The 19,518-nt window shown below is 43.9% G+C and overlaps 2 protein-coding genes across 10 annotated transcripts in view; one reads left to right on the top strand and one right to left on the bottom strand.

The window, feature by feature from the left end:
* Positions 1-10,273: 10,273 nt before the first annotated feature.
* UBIAD1 (UbiA prenyltransferase domain containing 1) overlaps positions 10,274-19,518 on the bottom strand; it is a 423,268-nt gene continuing 414,023 nt past the window's right edge. The window contains exons 1-3 of one of the 7 annotated variants that reach the window (XM_079326082.1): positions 15,981-16,482; positions 14,732-15,284; positions 10,274-13,902 (exon numbers count right to left, since the gene is read on the bottom strand). In XM_079326082.1, the coding sequence (XP_079182208.1) occupies positions 13,415-13,902; positions 14,732-15,254 (1,011 nt within the window). In that variant the 5' untranslated portion in view covers positions 15,255-15,284; positions 15,981-16,482 and the 3' untranslated portion in view covers positions 10,274-13,414. Of the gene's footprint in view, positions 13,903-14,731; positions 15,285-15,374; positions 15,681-15,980; positions 16,483-19,518 lie in introns of those variants that run through there. The other 6 variants (XM_079326083.1, XM_079326084.1, XM_079326085.1 and 3 more) reach the window with 6 other exon arrangements.
* MTOR (mechanistic target of rapamycin kinase) overlaps positions 16,584-19,518 on the top strand; it is a 62,942-nt gene continuing 60,007 nt past the window's right edge. For 2 of the 3 annotated variants that reach the window (XM_079326064.1, XM_079326062.1), the window contains exons 1-3: positions 16,584-16,695; positions 17,731-17,894; positions 18,276-18,384. In XM_079326064.1, coding sequence (XP_079182190.1) covers positions 17,775-17,894; positions 18,276-18,384 — 229 coding nt within the window. In that variant the 5' untranslated portion in view covers positions 16,584-16,695; positions 17,731-17,774. Of the gene's footprint in view, positions 16,712-17,730; positions 17,895-18,275; positions 18,385-19,518 lie in introns of all 3 variants that reach the window. The other variant, XM_079326063.1, reaches the window with a different exon arrangement.

Raw genomic sequence — 19,518 nt, 5'->3', positions numbered from 1 at the left:
GAGAGATAAACAAATTAAAGCTGTGTAACTCACTAGATCACAATAGTCCCCAGGGTTTAACTACAGCTTGTTTGTAGCTGCTGTGAGCACAGAGTCCCTGGATCTCAGAATGACAGCTGGGAAAGGAAATGTAGAAAAATTTTTATTATTTTACCCCTGGCAAATGTTTCTTGCTCACAAGAAGATATTATTAAATCAAGAGAGACAAAGATTCCTGAATCACAGATAATGCTGCATTGAATCTGAACCCTTCTGCCTTGCTTACTGAGCAAAGAACTGATCTTGCTGATCTAAGGAACTTAACTGGTGCATGAAAATCACAGCCAGCCAAACCTAGGTAGTGAGAAAAAACTGGGAAAGCAGCCAGGTTGTCTTAGAGATATGAAGTGTACAGGGACTACACCACCTTTGAGACAGCTCAACTGGAGCCAAATCATCTTCAGAGACTTTGATACTGCAAGCAATTGTAATGATTTTTTCAAACTGCAGATCAACAGGGATAGCATGAATCCCTCCCAGTGTAAGAATTCCTTCCAGTTTTGCTCCTTCAAGCTTAGGAGACTGGCAGACCTGCATTAGGCAGTCCCAGGTAGCCTGGGAGCCAGAAAACAAAGCACTGCAGAGCCTGTCCAGCCTCAAGTGAGCAGATATTAATTTTCTATACCACCAAGAGCTGTCTCTCACCTACCACCACAAAAAACCCCAGCAGACTCCTCTACTTCCACACAACAGATAATAAATATTTCTTACTGCTTATAAAAGCATCATTACAGAAAATTTTAAGCACAATAAAGAAAAAATAAGGCATGATTTTCCTAAAAGCTTTTTTCATGGCAAAGCAGGCTTATCACTGGAAAGGAAAATTCCCAAGGCAGCTTGTATTCTAAAACATGTGGGAAATAACATCTCTGAATGACTTCTGCTTAGCACAAAAGGGTTTGTAACAACAGTACTGACAGCATCTGAAGCTGAAGCTCCAGATTTTCAGCTTTGAAAATAGAATTATTGCACATTATTCTTTCTAAGCAAATTAAAGCCATTAATCATCATAATTAGTAACGTTCTGTGTCAGTGATATGGTAACAGAGCTGGTGATTATAGTCTGCTGAAGAAACTAAAGAATGATACCATAGAACCATTCCACTACATGCTGCTTGCTGTTACTGCCTGGCTGTGGAGGAGGATGTTAATCCCAAGGCTTCAGAAAGATGCCAACTCCAAACAGATATGAGGAAATAACAGATACCATCTCTCCCATGTTGGCTTTAAAGTCCCTGGAATGCTGAGAGATAGCAGAAAAGAGCAAATTCATCCTTTGTATGATTCTGCTTGAGTCATTTCAAGCATGACAAAAATTATTTTGGTCCACAAGGTTTCCATCTTGATTTATATCTAGCAAAGATAATATTATTCAAATGTGAAGTCAACTCCAGTCACACATCCCAGGCATGGGCTGGGTTTTGTGCAGAGTCCATCAGGATGCTGAGCTTTGGCTCAATTATCCTGGTGCTGCTCACATCAACATTTCATCACTGTTTATTTTAGAAGTGCATTAATAATGTGATTACCAGCCATGAAAAATCTGTTCATTAATAAATGAGTTGGAGATTTTGCTAAACATTTCTCATGATGCAAGTGCCTAATACCAAACCCTAACATGTAATCTTGAGACATAAGACATGTTAAGATGTTTGTGCAATACATTCATCTGGTTATAGTCCATTTTTATTCATTTGAATATATTTTTTTGCATACTCATAATGGCAGAGGGCAATCCATGTGCTTAATGCAGTGCAACCATAGAGAATGAGGCCTGTAATGATCCCTGCCACAAAGTTTAGCCATCAAATCACAACAAATAACTTTCTGTAAGTTTCTCTTCCTTCTTTTGCAAAAAGTCTCTGGAGAGAGGGAGATTTTTCCTGCCTAACAGATTTGTAATCAGTTACTAAAATGTTTCACTAATTTCATTTTCATTCCTGCTCACTAGTCACGCTAGGTTCCCTCATTACAATTGTCATTTGGAATTATTTTTGCTCCGTGACTTGACAAATGATGAGTTCTCTGATTGATTCTGATGTTGATACTGACAGAAATTGAATACAACACTTCTTTTCCTCCTGCCTAGTAAGATTGCATGGTATGAATGTTACAGGAAGTGGACAAAAAGGAATCTGAACACCTTCCTCATAAAGCAATGTTCTCCACAGTAATGTCAGTAAGACAATTTGGAGTGCAAGAAAGGCCAAAATAAACAGATGTAAACAGACTATTTGTCTATTTATTCTGTCACAAGTATGTACTTGAAGAGACAATATGCTCACATACAGCTGTGCTCGATGTCATTGTCCTGCAGCAGCTGCCCTTACCAGTAATAGTCCCACAACAGGTGCCCAGACTGCCCAGAAATATGGGATGCAGCAGGTCCTCAGAGCAGTGTCTCACTGAATTGCAACCCCAAAGTAACAGTTCTCAACTCTGTGCTTCCTCATCCCCCATTTTTAGTACCCTCCATGCTCCAGTCCATTCACTTCACATTCCATCTTTTCCCCAAATGTTAATTTGCCACTCTTCTCACAGCAGCTCCTTCTAAACCAGACAGTTTAGTCAATAACGGCATTTGGCTCTTTTAAGTCAAGTATTTCCTGTGTTGTGAGCTCCATCTGGTGATGTGAGTGAAGCTTACCCCCAGCCAATCTTCATAGTGCATGCAAGGTATTTTGTGCTAGACACACGGGATTTGGGATTGAACAACACTGGGATAAAAAGCCTTTCTGCATATTGAAATTTCTTTAAAGAAAGCAGTAACTACCAGAGGTGCTGTGTGGCACAGGCAGTGCAGTCAGCTGGGCAGCCAGGCAGAAGGCTAGAACAAAACCAGAGACCATGGCCCAGCAGCTTCATATCCATGGTGCTGGAAACTGCAGTGAGACATTCCCCACCCCAGATGTGCCTTCCTGATACATCTGTCAGGAGTTCATCCTTTTGGAACAGTGCCTCTTCAGCATCACACACAGAATGGTGCTGCAGAAAGGATCTTGTGGATTTTATTGAACCACTCTGACAGAGCAGACTCAGAAAAACTGATTTCTCATCACCTGTAGCAGCAGAGCACTTGGGCTTCCTCTACTGCCAGCACGAATATTTCCATCAGAACTTGTTAAAATTGAGCATCAGAAGCCCATAAAAAGATATCAGAGAAGAATAAAGAGGTTTTTTCCCTTGCATATCTGGCTCCCTTCATAGCTGCAGGTAACACTGATGTGAAAAGCACAGCACCATGAGGAGAGGACAGTTCCAGTGTGACCAGGATTTGGTGGAAGGGAGATCTCAGAGTACTCTGAGACAGTGCTGAACAGATACTCAGACTGCAGGAAAATAATATAAACCAAAGCAGATAGTTTCTTAATTTCAAGAGATAATAATTTACCAAGAAACTAGCAAGCAAAAGAAATATATCTCTCGATATATCTGTCTACGGTGTTTAGGATTTCATCACTCATTTTTGTAAAATTCATGAAAGATTTATGAGTTATTCAGCTACTCTGAGTTCTTGAGATATTGCTAATAAACCTTCCCCTTATTCCTATTGTTGCATCTGATCAACCCTCAGCCAGTTCAGACTTTTAAAGCATAGATTCCTTTTTGTTGAAGAATTTTAATATCTGCTTCATGAAGATGAACATCAAGTTTTTCTACTCCATCATATTCATAATTTTTCACTTTTCTATCATAACTTAGAAGCCAGGCAGATGACACATCAATCCCTTGTTAAGACAGGAGTCAAGTTGGATGAAGGGAACCTCTGAAACCAGATAATGAATCTTCACAGGTTCCTCAGCCCTTAAAGAACTAAGCAAAGGTAACTTTTCCTGAATGTAAATTCGGGACTATTATCACCAGTCACCAAGTTTTGGTTCAACAGGATGGAAACACCAATTTAGTGTAGTGGTTTTGGTTCATCAATTTGAAATTTCCCAGCCAATGCACCAATTTATGTTGTGGGTTTAGCACTGGCTAAATTGCCAGTGCACCCGGAAAGTAAATTCAGGATGATTATCAACAGAAATTACCTACTTATACATTGTCAGCATTCAGTTCAGCCAAATAAGAGTGAATTGAAGACTCATTTAAGTATAATTCTTGTGCAGCAAAAAGAATGCTGAGATTTGACTACCGACTATTCTTTAACACAAGATTTTTCTTCTGGACTTATTTCCATGCTCTCCTTTCCTCCTCTCACCACTCATTCTGAATTCCTAAGCAATTCATACTATTAATTTCAAGGAAATCTTTCAGTGACCATGGAACAACACAAACTCCATGCTGAGCAGACCACAGGTTTCCCTCCTGTAGATTCTCAGAGTTGAGTAGTGCTTAGTCTAAGTCCTGCTCACTTTCCAAAGGAGAGCTGGCATGGGAAGGGTGAAGCTGCCTGCAATATTTCACAAGACAGGCTCATGATCAGTCCACAGTATTTAAGGTCTTTTCAAAAGAACAAAACTCAACAAATCAAAGGAAATCTTGTCATGGCTTCCAAAAAAAAAAAAAAAAAAAAAAAAAAAAAAAAAAAAAAAAAAAAAAAAAAAAAAAAAAGAAAAAGAAGTTAACTCTACAAATATACTCTATTACTTACAACCTTGATTTTCCAGTTCAAGCTTCCAGCTTTCCATGTTGTATCTTCAATGTTCCCTCCAGGCCATGGTCTGAAGAAAGTAATTGCTGTCCAGGGTCCTGACAGCTGCTGAATCTTAGAGATACAGAGATTATTCCTTGTCAGAATATAGAGACATATTCAGTGTCTCCAAGAGGCTTCAGTTTGTGCAAATCTCCAGAGCACACAGTGGATGAGCCTCTTAGATAGGATTCCTTTTGCTTTTTTATCTCTTTTTCTTCACAGTCTTATCATGCACTGCAGCATTTCCAGTGATTAGGCCCCAAACAGAAGGTAGAATTCCCCTGCAACCAAGAGCAGAACAAAAGAAAGGAATTCTTGATTCAGCCTTGTGTCAGCAAGTCCTTCCCCAGAACCAGGTGTCAGGACATCACCCAGGAAAACATCTAAACTCTCAACTTAATTACTGACAGAAGCTTTCATCCCAACAGTGTCCAGCAAGATGAGAACTATTATCTCTATTTTACAGACCTGGAACTGAGACCAAAAGGGAAATATGGGATCCACTATTATACACAAAACCTGTGACTGAGCAAAGAATTTAGCATGAGCCTGTAGACTAATGTCTTAGCCACCAGCTGCTTCTATAATTTATCTCTTACACCTCATAACACCCTGCTCCTCTTCCCAGGACATGCAGTGGGCTTAGACCTGCACTGAGTTTTGCTATCAGAGGCTTTCAGTGCTGAGAATCCTGTCCCACACATATCAGAGTAGTTTTCACTGACAGTAGCAGCAACATTCAGAGCATCAGCCCAGCAGAACATGCATCAATACTGATTGATCTCATAATTCCTCATAATTCCTGTCTTCACCTCACCCAGGTGATCCAGTTTGGGGCCATCCAAACACATCCTAAGCACTGTGAGGCAGCACATCTGTAATGTCAGAGCATGCAGGCACAGCACAATCTGCTCTCTGATCTGCCTGTCTGTGTTTGTATGAAACAGGCATAGCAGGAGCTCATGAGAACAGGGGACTCCAAGCAGAATACAGCCTGGACATTAAGGATCCAGCTTTCCACAAACTTGTAAGAAACCATGACAACTAAGAATGCTTGGGATTTCACTTTCTTTTTCCTCTGGGCATTCTGTAATTACAGTTGGCTGCCACAGTGGCCACATCATTTGCCTTTGTAAGGATTCATTTCCATTACTTTCAGAAGGAGATAAAACATGCTTTCTTTAAATCCAAGCACCTTGGCCAGGTGTTCAAAGCAACTCTGAACAGCTATTTCCTCTGTGAGGAGTTACAAGCAATGGGAACAGTACAGGACCAAACACCTTTGGGCTTAGAGACTTCTCAGAGCATTTTGGCAAAGGATAATCCCTAATTGCTTTCCTTAGCTCTAAGCCTCACCTAGAGAAACAATGCCCTGGAAAGAAACTTCAGTTCTCTTTCCCCAGGGCATAGGTGAACAAACCTAGCTAAAGTTATATATATATATTTTTTTTTTAAGTGGTATGTTTTCCAACAGAACCTGTAGGCTATAGAGGCAGCCTACACACACACACACACACACACACACACACACATATATATATAAGCAGTCCAGGCAGCCAAAGAACCTGCAGAGTTCAGCTCTGGGGGTATTTGAGGTCTGTCTATTCCTCTGACTAAACCTTGTAGCTGTCTGCCTGTCAGAAAGAGAAACTTTTAAACATTCTCTTCCAAAACTTTCCATCACAACTAAAGCCTTGACATGTTGAGAGAAACAAAAGAACCTGCATCAAATCTTTAGAGAGAAAATACTAAACAAATTTCCTGTCACTCTTTATACAGCATCTCCTTTTATTCTATCTTTGACAGCCCTGGGAACTTCTGGGATTTTTTTAAGCACTCAGCAATGTAGATTGGAGACTGGGAGGGCATATGAAGTACACCAGCAAGGACAGGGAGGTTGACAAGGAAAGCAAGAGACAAGCAGGTGCTCTGAGTACACGAGGTTTATGGATGCCTTACCCAGCAGTACACCATCAATTACACTGCTGCTGTCTCAGCTGGATGAACTCCTGGCAGACAGGAGGCAGCTGCAGGGATGGATCTGCTTTTCTGTCAGTCATGATCAAGACCAACACTCCCCAGTGGTCCAAGCAGGTACATGTGTGCTCAGTTCTGCAAAGGAGTTACTGAAAGCATCACAAATGGCTCCAGAGGTCCACTGGCCATCTGCTGCTTCCCTGCCTGGCTTGTTTGGCAGGTCAGTGCAGGGAAGCTGGCACCACTGCTTCACCCTCTGTGCCATTACACTGTGCCTGGTCTGGCACAAACTTCATGCTCAGTGGGCATAATTGCCAGCCATTCCTGAGCTCAGAGGAAGATGGGGATTAAAACCTTTCAAGTGTTTTCAACAGCTTTCTAGAACCCCCTGCACTGTAAACTATCCTCCTTGATGCCTAGAGTGCTGTAAGAGCCCTGGAGGGAAGGATTCCCACAGGACAGTGTTTATCAGTAGCACTCACAATATGAATCATCACACCAATGCCACAGCCCCTACAATATGTTCCTAAATGCACAGTACAAGCAGAAAAGATCTCTTTGTTTTCTCTTCAGCTCTCTTAGCTGGTCTGTCTTCACTTGGTGGCTGTTGGTAAAAGGAGTTTTTGTGCTTGTGGATTTCTCTTCCTGCCTCTAGATCTACAATAATCCTGTAATTGTGATGCCAAGCATGAGGACCATTTCATCACAGCCTGTATAATGTGCAAATGCCATTAAGTTAGAGGGACTTTCTCATTAATTCTCCATCTCAGTGACAAGCCAGAAATTAACACAATTGATTTTCCCTGCTCATTATCAATCATCCAAGAACTTTGTCACATCTCATCTGTCCCACCTGGGTCCCAGCATATATTTGCAGACTTCAACATATACTAAACTAATAAAAAACAACAGTCATAGCAACATCTGGAGTCAAACCCCAGAAAAAACAAACTGTGTATGCTCCTAACTCCTTTGGTGGTAAATTTTCCATTATGTACCAGAATCCTACAGAGAACCAGCAATGGCCAGATTAAGGAACAACTGATTGTACATTGCCTGTTGTGCTAATATTTTCTGTCTTGAAAACAATAAATGTCTGAGTTGTTTTAAAAACTTAAAGAGAACAATTCATAGGGTGTTTGCTTCCTGAAAGAAGCAAATTCAGGTATCTGAAATGTAGTTAGTCTCACAAGCTCTCTGTGTCACCCTGGAGAGCCTGTGAATAAGTGTAATCTTTTAAAATCATCAGTTCTCTCTGATTCATCTACATCCAGAAAATACTCAAAACAGGCTCAGAGATGGAATTATCACTTGATAATAATAACCTTCATGGAAGTTCTTTAAGGGTAATTCCAACCTTTTCTATTAGGTGACTTTTGAAATTTCCAGTACACATTTGGAATACTAAGCAATAAGAGGTTAGAAGGGCATTTCAATCTGGAACTGTTTCTCCAGATAATTGGATTCCTAATCCCTGAATAGGTCATGATCTCAGTTTACTGTGCTGGGATAGAAGGTGCCCAATTAGGCTTTTATGACAGGATTCAGCACAGGCTTTTGCATTGCCTGCAAGGTAACAACTTGTAAATCATCTCAGGAAAAAAAAAAAAAAAGAAGATTTTACTGGTACAAGGAAGTCAGGGTCCGATAGCTTAGCTCTGTCATGTGTTCCCACTGGAACAAGAGTGGGATACACTTTTCTCCCAGATAAAACAACAGCTCACAACATCCACAAACACAAGGATAATAAAGTCCATTTTCCAAAGGGTGATGGTAGCCTAGCTCTTATGGAGGAGCCTGCTCCTGCCTAAGCAGGGCTGGATACAAACTTCTGCAGCCCAGACCCTTGGCTGGGTAGTGGTAAGGGAATAAACCAATGGTTTGATACAAGGGGCAAATTCAGGCAATTTACACCTCACACAGATGGTTGCAAACACATCTGCACAAATCATCATGCTGTGGGAATTAAGCAGCTTCTCAGACTTTGACCTAATGGAAAGAGAGTCTAATAAACCATCTTCCCACTCTCGTTAGCTATTGTCTCAAGGGCTGATGAAATGACTTCAGACAGAGTATAAATTATTTTCTGTATGGTGTGAGGCCTCTGTATGCCACAGTTAAGTCATATTTTAAGCTGTGGGGGATAGCTGTAATGCTGTATAAACCTTAGATCCAGTCAATAGAAATAAAATAGTTTGGGAAGAGCATGCTAGAGATTCATGTGCTGTTTTGTGGGGGGCTGTGTGTGTTCTACAGCTCAATAAAGCCTTAAGAGTATACTTGGTACTGTGCCATACCACTCTTCATCTGGTTTTCTTCTCCCTTAAATTAGTTTTAAGCAGTATGCCAGCCCATTTGGGGCACAGACTTTGTTTTTTGGGTTGATGGCACACCATAAGCATGCAGCATCTTTGTACTACATCAGTGACAGGGCACACGAACCAAACCACTCCCTAAAAGAACTTTCCACTCTACCAACTCTAAAGACTCTAGGCTTTATTAAAATTGCTGTGCTATTCTGCATTTCCCAGTTAACAAACTGGCCATGGATCTAGCATTAGCACAAAGAGCAGGTGCCAGCAGACCTGCCCAGTGCTACTCAAGCCCAGGACAAGACATTTGAAAGGTGCCACCCAGGAGGCAGACCCCAATCTCTTGTTTCTAAGCTCTCTACACTTTCAAGCTCCTAGAGCAGGATTTCAGATTCAGTGTTTTAGTGAGGTTCACTGCTTTCCTTGCTTCCTGACAAACTACCTGCAACATATCTGGCTTTCTTCAAATGTCTGTTTCTGCCAGTACCTGCCTAGGCCAGGAGCATCTGTCCAGTAATAACCTGCATAACAGAAATTTGTCTGCAGCCACTTATCTTTCAAGCTTCCTTACACCAGAGCAGTCCCAGTGAGATCCAAACAAACACAAACAAATCCTTTGCAAACACAGCTCAGAGGTTCCTGTAGAGAAAAAGTGCTGCAGCAGCAATGGAAGAGCAATGCTGCCATCTGCAGACACTTGGAATTGAAGCCTCATTATTTGGAAAGATCAGCCCCTGTATTGATGTCATGCTATCCTGCATTTTATCCTTTCTAACTATCTCCAAATGTGTTTGTGGAGCACACTGTGCCACTGGCCAAGGCAGGAAAATTTCAAACTATGCTTTAGGCTCATTTATGACACACAGGGGGGAGGTATTATGCTGTCACAGGTCTATGGAGCAGTGACCACAGCACTGGAAAACTGGCAGAACATACTGGTGAGGATGAAAAAGTTCATCTTTAATAAAGGTATTAAACTTCAGCTGAAATCCTCTCACAAATACTGAACAGTATATGCCACAGAAACCTGCATCAGAGAAACTTCTGCACATTGATTAATATACCAGAACTATTCCAAGTCTGCCATTAGTAGGAAATGATCACTGCTACAGAACTGTTTGCCTTGTGATAGGGAAGGACAGGATTATGTGATTCATAAAAGGACTTCTACACCAAAAAAAATATTGATTTTTCAGGCACTTTGTAGTATAAACACAGCAGATGAAGACCTTCCTTTCGTGACCATGTTTTAATCCATGTGCAAAAATACAACTTGAGTAATATAAAAGAATCAAACATAGCATAATTAACTGAGTAACATTCAGACAGTTTATTGGGTAAGAAAAAAGACCAGGAGGTGCTTCAGGACACAGTAACAGATGGGCCACAGATCTATTTATTTACCAGTGCACACTCATCACACTGCAATACAGCTCATCAAGAGTGACCTGAAAGAAAGTTCTAAAGTTTCTATTCAGGGAAAGTAGCATGGGACAGACAAAAGTGGGTAAGGAAAGAGACTCAGCATTTTCATCACAAAGCAAATCAATAAATGAACCCTCTTATTACTCACTGATTATATGTGAAGATTATTTTGGCCAATTACATTGCTTAAGTCACCCTTTATGTTTATTTCTAGTACTAAGAAGCTTTTTGGAAAGCACACAGAGATAAAGCACTTTTTACTTTCAAAGCTGTCTATGACAATGATGTCAGCTCAGCATCCCTGTAAGGTAGGCAAAAATTAGCTGTTTTCTGAGACAGAGAAGTTAAATTACTTCCTCAAAACCATGGTGAAGAATGTGTTAATTACTGCTAATATCCTTAAGACAAAGAGAGGGAATTGAGGCAACCAGCATCTGCTAGTAAGGAATTACCAAATTTTCACCTCAGTTTTGCTATTAAAATACTTTGAATCCTCCCTACCTTGTAAAGTGTTCCACACACATATTTTTGTAATAATGAGCTGTTTTATCTTAGTAAGAAAAAGCACTGGTCCTTTCCAGCCCTAAGTAGACATCCTACCCAGGAAAGGGTAGTCAAGATAGAGGAAGAGTTACAGACTCCATGGCAACAATGATCTTCCCATTATTACAATTACAGTTCTCAAAGATACAAGTCACTTTAAGGAATTTAGCAGGAGTACTCTAGTTTTTGTAAAAGAAGTACAGAAAAGATAACTAACCATTCTTTCAAACTTAAAGCTGTTGAAAACCAAGTTATCCTAAAATGAAGCACAGAGCTGCTACAAAGGGCAGGATTAACCTAAACCTGCATATCCCCAATTGCAAGGTTAACAGATTTGTCAGCTCAGCCCTTATTTATCCCTACAAAAGCTTTTGGTTTGCAGAAATGTCATATGGGTATTGGAACCAGGCTCTTCTTCCTTCCATAAGCCCACAAAGAAGCCACAGTACAAACTCTGATGTGTATATCTGCATTGAAAATAGTTCCCAAAACCTTGTGGATATCCCCCTCCATCCATCTGAGCTGAACTTTTGCATTTTCTCTTTGTGCTTTTAATCCTAACAAGTATTTTGCTGTAAAAAGCATCTCTTCTTGTCCTGTGCCTAGCCAGATTAGAGTGATAATTTGTCCATTTTAATAAATAAAAGATAAAACTGTGGCTCATTGAACAGGCCTGCAAAGACTCCTTTCCATTAATTTCAGCTCAGAAATAACTGCTAGGTACCACTGGATAACATGAAGCCATAAAACCAGTCTCTAAATAGCTGTACCATGTAACCTGGGACCATCAACTCAGCTTTACTGCTGTCAGAACAACCCACTAAAGGGACACTGGGCTCTTTCAGGTTGATACCATGAGGGTATAATTTACCCATGACAGATGCAGGGTAACACCATGTGAGATTATTGCTAGTTTATTGCTCATGTGTAAAAGCCCTTCATACAGTGGTTCACACACACACTTGTTCAAAAGTCAGGCTGTGACCTGGCACCAGGAGCTCCAGTTCAGCACCTGTGTCAACTCCTCTGAGCTTTCCACAGCTCCTGCAAACAAGCTTTTCACAAAAACCTGTGTACAGGTACTGAATAACACAGAAGAAAATCCAGTTGCCACTAAGTAACATGTTCTGGATCAAACCCATCTTTGCACTGGAAGGCACATATTCTCCCCACTGTGTTTGGCATGGTTTTCACATAATGGCTGAAACAATCAACTCTCCAAAGGGCCACATGAACAGCAAGTGGCAAGATCTGCAGGAAAAAACAAAGCAACACTGTAAGGTACAGAGGGGGGGAAAGAGAGTTGGGGAACTTTCCTTCAGAGATCACTTAATTGTAACATCAATTCTGGACTCCATCAGGAAAAATCTTGTTAGCAAAATTGGTTTCTTTCCATTTCCACTCCTAATTTTCAGGCAGAGCCAATGCAATAATCCAGATTTGTTTTTTCTAACACAATATATTTCTTCTTTGCTGAACTAGGCTTCTTATAGTAAGACATTTCACTATAATACTGTGAATAATACTCTAAATAAAGAGAAAAAAAATTTAAAATGCTTTTTAAAATCAAGAATTTGTTTTCCATTATGTATCTATTAATCCATAGCTATTCAGAGAAATGTGACACTGTCAGCTCCCCCTTAACTCAAAAACTGTAATTTCAGAGAGTAAATTCTAAGCAAATACAAAAATGGAAAACATGTGTTCTTCTATCCATTGAGGGCCTTCCAATTGCATGGTTTGCATTTACAGCTTCAGCTTTTGTAGCAAAATACAGATTTACTGGTTTTGGCATCAAGTTTGTGCAGTGGGCTATTTGTGCTCCATTTTAGCACCACAACCCACAGAGATTTACAGCTTTGGAATTTCTAGACTATATGTGGGACAAGCAGAAGCAATAGTTCATGAATCAGTATCTAGTGAATTTCAGGGGGCTTGAAAATAAAAGCTCAAAACTTGGCTAGGAAAAGCAAAACAAAAGATGTACAACAAATGAAATACACTTACAAGGGAGGGAATTAATGGCACCTATGTTGTGATGCTAAACATTTGGCAGTGTTTTCTGATTCCCATATGGGAACCACTGAACTCCTTCAGCACTATAACAAAGGAAGTGATAAGAGAAATCATTGTGCTTGTGAAGCAAACAGAGAGTGCATTTGAGGCTCTATCCTTCATTGAACTGACAGTGAAAAAATAGGTGGCAGAAGGATAAGGTTCTTTAAACATTTCCTTGACCTTATGTCACCTTGTTCCTGAAATCAAAGCCACACAGTTCTCCCTTTCTGAAGAACTGACAAATCACTTTTTTGAAGTCTGTTGTAGAAGCTATCCAAGAGCAGAAATTATAACATTCACTATCAACAGTGCAAGGTGGTCTTTCCATTCTTCTCACTGTCCACAACAGGTCATTTACTCCTCACATCCACTGCTAACTGACATGAACAGTGGATTACAAGGCCTGACCCTAGAGCTCTTTTCAGAGTTTGGGCAGAGCCCCAGCTGGTGCCAATGTGATGCCAAAGACATAGAAAAGCCCCAGCAGGAGATTGAGCTTGGCTGTCCGCTGAGGAATTTTGCAGAAGCTGCGAGTGCGGAACTGTCTCTCCAGTGAGAAGGCCATGGGGATGGTGAGCAGGGGCAGGGCCATGCTGATGGTGTAGCGTGTGGCCAGCACACAGAAAATCAGGTAGGGCAAGAAGAGCAGCACCGTGTAGAGGATATAGGAGAAGGTGGGGCCGATGAGGATGGCCAGGGTGACAATCCCCGCCTGCCGGTCGGACTCCATGTCCCGGGTGTTGTTGCTGTGCAGGATGGCCTCGGTGCTGAGCGCCAGGGGCACGGCGTAGAGCAGGGGGGACACGGACAGGTAACCAACCTGCACTGCGTGGGCAAACATCACAGCCAGGGGCCCAAAGGTGATCAGGATCACCACGTCACCAAGGGCAACGTACTTAAAGCCAATCCCTGCGTGAGACACAAGAACAAAACCAAGCATCATTCAATAATTCAAATGGGTGACATTACAGTTCAGCCCTTTCCTATATGAATATTGCAGCTATGGACAAGAAACATGCTATCTCTTTTTTCTTTTTTTAAGATAATGATTTCTCCTTAAGGCAAACAATGTAACAAAAACTAAGGGGCAGGTTTTAATACCCATCTAGAAGTACCTGCCTCTGCAGATACCTATAGAAACAAAATATTTTTCAGTGTGATCATGCATACTAGATCCTGGTCCTGAATACAGGAAGGCTCAGAACAAAATGGAAAACTGACAAGATGCTTTCAGGGAAACCCACATAACTGAAAGTCTGACAGTTTGAAACTAAGTTGTTTTTTCTTCTCCTAGTAAATAACACAAGAAGACACTAAAATATCCTTGTCTTAAGAACAACCACAAACTGTACAGCACTCACAGTGAAGCTCCATCTAAAGAATAACAACAAAACATTCCAAAACAAAGTACAATTCCTTCCAAAGGAAAGAAAAAACGCCATTAGCTACACTACTAAAGAATATGAGGTAAACACCACGAAAAGATTCAGCAATAGTTCTGATAAGCATCTAAAGCCATATATATAAATAATAACGCCTCAACACCACTACCCAACTGAAGATCTTAGTATGACTCTTCCCACAACCTTCAATTGCAAAGAATATAAGTTTACCTACCAGTACTTCAGGAAATTATGGCAGTACACTAGACACCTTTTGACGATTCAGCTGATTCTATCACTTCTACATTCCGCATACATACTACTAAGATTTACAACAAACGGGATGCAGCACTTACCTCCGGTATAAAGGAAGGAGCTGGAAAGTCCTCCAAAGTAAATCAGGGCCAGGTGTTCCAGCTTGAGCGTGGAGACAGCGTAGAGCCCAGCAGCACAGATACAACCCACAGTGTAGAGAAAAACTCCAAACCGGACTACATCCTGCGGCTGCAAAATCTGGTCCACCAATGTCCTGTCATCACTCTTCTTGTGATCGATGCCTTTGGAAAAGTCATAGTAGGTGTTCACCAAGTTGCCGGCGCCGTGCACAGCCAGGACGGTGACGGCGCTGCCCAGCAGCAGCCCCGGGTCGAGCGTGCCCTCAGCCCGGTAGGCCAGGGCGCTGCCCAGCGCCACAGGGGTGAGCGAGGCGCTGAAGCTCCAGGGCCGCAGCGCCAGCACATAGGCCGCGCACTTCTGCCTCCAGCTGCCGGGGGCGGGCCCGTCAGCGCCCGCCAGCGCCGAGCCGCTGCCGTTCCTCTCGCTCCCGCGGGGGCTCTCCGCGCTGATACTGATCTTCTGCACCAGCTCTGCCGGCCCCATGCTCGCCCCGCCGTCCCGCAGCAGCAGCACCTAGAAGGGGAAGGGCCGCGCGTTAGCGGGGGCCGCGAGGGGCGCCGCCGCCATGGCGGCGTGCGGGGGACGCGAGAGCGCCGCCATTACCCGCCCGACCGCCGCCAGCCTGCCCGGCCTCGCCACCCCCGCGGCCCTGCGCCAAGGGTTCCGCAGCCGCCGGCACCTCCCGGCGGACAAATTAAAAGGAAAATTAAGCGGCCCGCGGCGTCACGCGCGGCGGCCAGGGAGTCACCCCGCAGCACGCGCCAGCACCGCGGTTCACGCCATAGCCGCCACGGAGCGCCCGGAGCCCGGCGCGGACACAGCCGCCGGTGCTGCTGCCACGGGCAGCCGGACACATTTCAGCGGAGCACACCGGGCAGGCAGCGCCCTGCTCCCTGTGCGCATGCGCACGGCGCACAGAGGGTAGCGCGGTTTGCGCTGGAAGGACCTTAGAGCTCGTTTCACCCCTTCCCATGGGCAGGAACAGCTTCCACTGTGCCAGGCTGCTCCAGATCCTGTCCAGCCTGGCCTTGGACACTTCCAGGAATGGGGCAGCCGCAGCTTCTCCTGGCAACCTGTACCAGAATCATTTTCTTAACATCTAAATTAAATTTCCCCTCTTGTAGTCTGAACCCCCTTGTTCCTCGTGAAGAGTCCGTCCTTGTAGGCCACTCCAGATCCTGGAAGGCCACTCTGAGATCTCCACACCACCTTCTCTTCTTCCACAGAGGGGGTGCGTTAGTCCCCATCCCGTCGCTCCACATGTAACAACACCACACAGCTCGGTGTCACTTGCTGAGGGTGTCTCAATCCCATTGCCAATGCCACCGACAAAGTTAATGAATGTTATCACCCCCGTACCACCCGTGAGGGACACCACTCGTCCTTGGCCTCCGTGTAGACAATGAGCCGCTGACCGCAACACTTTACGGGCGGCTATCCAGCTAGTTCTTATCCACCGAGTGGTCCATTCACCAAATCCACGTCTCCCCAGTTTAGGGACCAGGATGTCACGCGGAACGGTGCCGAACGCTTCACTCCATCCCAAGCAGATGATGCCGGTTGCTCTCCCCTACCCACCCATGCTGCAGCCCGGCCACAGCCGGCGCCTCACGGAAGGGCGGAAGCGGCATCGGGAGGGTGGGCCTGCTGGGCAAGCCCAGCCATTCTATTGGTCAGACGTGCTGCCACTCAATCGTTACTGCCTTGGTGATTGGTCAGAAAGCGACCGTCCTTGCGATTCCTTGGGAAGGGGCGGAGCTTTGGGCGAGTCTTCCCCCTTTCTCTTTTCCTACTGGTCAGCCGCGATGCCGATCACGGCGTTCCTGGCAGCCCATTGGGCAGCAGCGGCTCGCCGGCGCTGCAGGCGCGGCGGCGGGGCGGACACGGGGCCCGGGGCCCGGAGTCGGGGAGCCGGCGGCGGCGGGTGAGTGAGAGCGGCGGTGCCTCCCATCGTCATTGGCTCCCCTTCCCCTCAGCTCCCGCTCCCTGCCCGGCCCGACCCGCCCGAGCCCCGGCCGCGCGGCGCTGCCGCCTGCGGCCCCGCCGGCCGCGCTCTCCTTTCCCCGCCTCACCCCTCCCTCACTCGGCCTATGGAGCTCACCCGGACTCGGGCCTGTCGGCTCCTGTCTGCCGGGTTCTGTGGCTGTCAGGGAATCCCAGGAGCTGACACCGGGCTGGGCTGATGGGCAACAGCAGCGCCCCGCTGCTCTTTGATCCGGGAAGCTTCTCCTGGCTCCTGCCAGCAGCCACTTCACCTATGGTCCCGCTGGATGTCCGTGACCGCCTGTGGAATGTTTGGGGAGAAGCAGTTGAGCCATTTACATTTACCAAACCAGTGTTTATATAATCTGCATATCGGGAGAGCGTCAAGAGTCTGGAATGTTTTTGACATGAATAAAGGCTCCTGAGAAAGTTTATGTGTTACGCTAGGAAACCCCCTGTTGCAATGGTTGATGTTGCTATAACTGGGCTTCCCATCTCTAAAATCTATTGGAGGATGTAATACTTGTCAGTGCCGAGTCTTCCTTGTGTTGGTGTAACACTGAGATTTCTGTGGAGAAACTTGGATGAAAGTGTTCAGGAGCAAATCAGATATGATAGTGATATCTGGGAATGGTTGTGCTTCCTTATTATAAGTACTTGCAAACCCTAGTTTAACCCTGCTGGTTTGCTGTTGCATTACCCTTGATTTAGGATTGTATCTCCCTAGGGCACCTGGCCTGCTGCAATGTATTTTGGTATTTGAGGAACTAGAGAGCAAATAGGCTGAGGGTCAAGATATGTGGCGATACAGTTTTATCATGGAGTGCAATGCCTAAGGAATATAGTCACTATTTGTAATTTTATAGTCTGCCAACAGCATCATTATGGGTATTTTGGGAGCAGTCAGGAGGGCTAGCCTTAAGAAAGAAGTTCAGAGATTTCAGTTCAAGCAGTAAAAAAATGCGTTTCTCTGAAGAATTTACAGGACTTGATGCCCCTGAGCCCCAGTGTGCCACCACCATGTCGGGCACCGTGTCCATCCTCCAACAATTTGCCAATGGCTTGAAGAGTCGCAGCGAAGAGACGAGGGCAAAAGCTGCCAAGGACTTGCAGCATTATGTCACCATGGAGCTGCGGGAGGTGAGTGCTACAAATGGGATTGTTTATCCTTGTGGATCATTGAGTGTAGGGTGTGGCCTGGGTGCCTTTACAATGGAGATTTTTGGAATATGGAAGCTGGTCTTAGAGAGGAGATGTGGCACAGCAGGGAGCTTATCTTTGCCCCCTGGCATGTGGGAGAGGTGAGCAAGTTGGTGACACAAATGAGTAGTCAAGTACCAGAATAAGTAAACTTGCTGCATAAAAGGCACAAATCAGAAACTACTTTGAGCTTATAATGTATGATTGATTTAATTTCTTTCTGTTTAAGTGGCATAAGCAGCATTGTCTTTATAGAGGTTTTGGAGCAGGAGGGAGAGAGAGAGAATGCTGAAAGCTGATTTGAACTTTTTGCTTTTACAGATGAGTCAGGAAGAATCTACCAGGTTTTACGATCAGCTGAACCATCACATATTTGAGCTGGTCTCTAGCTCTGATGCAAATGAAAGGAAGGGTGGTATTCTGGCTATAGGTGAGTGAAAGTGCATGATGCCTCTGCTGAGTTTTCTCTTCATGCAGTCATATTTAGGGACAGATTTTCAAAGGGAATGAGCTTTTATTCTCAGGGCCTGATGCCTGACAGCTCAGTACACTGGGTGTGTTCTCATTGCTGGGCTCTGAAAATCTGTGAAGTGTCAGCATGGGAGCTACTATGAGTGGCTGGAAACCTGGCACTTAATGGGCCCTGAGCTCTTCTGGGAGTTGAGCATCAAATGTGAATGCTGAGCACATGAAAATTCTGTTCTGGAGCTCAGCTGAGAACACTTTGTGCTATTCCTTTACATGTGTCAGAGTAGGATAACTCTCTCAAGATTGATTGTTGGTATTTAAATTTACATGGCTCCATGACAGCAACTTCCATCCCCAAGAGAGGCTCACATAGCTTCTGCTTTGATTCTGATCAGCCTCTCCATTAGCTCTGGCTGTGTTCTCTGTGAGATTGCAGAGCTGCCTGAATTCCCACTCTTGGGGAATCAATTTGCATAAATACTTGGCCTTTCAGGCAAGTGACCTGTATTGTAGCAGTTACTTCTTGAATAGCCAAAGAGATGTTTATGGTTTAGGCTCATAGACATAATCTTCCAGTCCCAACATGCTTGAAAGCAGTGTAAATCCCTTAGAGAAATTTTTATTGGTAACATCATATCTTAGGCTGACATTACAACTCTTAAATTGTTTTATGAATGTAGTGATGTTGCAAGGTGTCAGCTTGACAGCCCTGGACACTGATGGCCTCTTTATCTGCAGAGCAGATACAGCCCAGGCACTGGCAACAAAAGCCTCTGCTATGCTGGTGCCTGATGAGTTGTCTCCACCCTGGCTGCCTCTAGTATTGAGAAGACATTTCCTTGTTCTTTGACTTTTTCTTGTGAGGTGGATTGGCTATAGTAGTTGCATGCAGATAAATGTCTGTGATCCCAGGGTAAATTATTTTTTATTCTTTTAAAACTAAAATTGAGGAAAATCTATGAGGCATTTTTCTACTTACTTAAAAATCTCAGGCTCAAAAAAATGGTGGCCCTTTCCTGTTGCCTGATTTTTTTTTTCCTATGGATTTACAGTTTAGGATGACTTAATGTGAATCTTTAAGGAATGTGTAGGGAAT

The sequence above is a fragment of the Erithacus rubecula genome, assembly GCF_903797595.1.
Source record: "Erithacus rubecula genome assembly, chromosome: 24".
NCBI classification, from domain to species: Eukaryota; Metazoa; Chordata; class Aves; order Passeriformes; family Muscicapidae; genus Erithacus; species Erithacus rubecula.
This window is presented reverse-complemented; position numbering and strand designations above follow the sequence as displayed.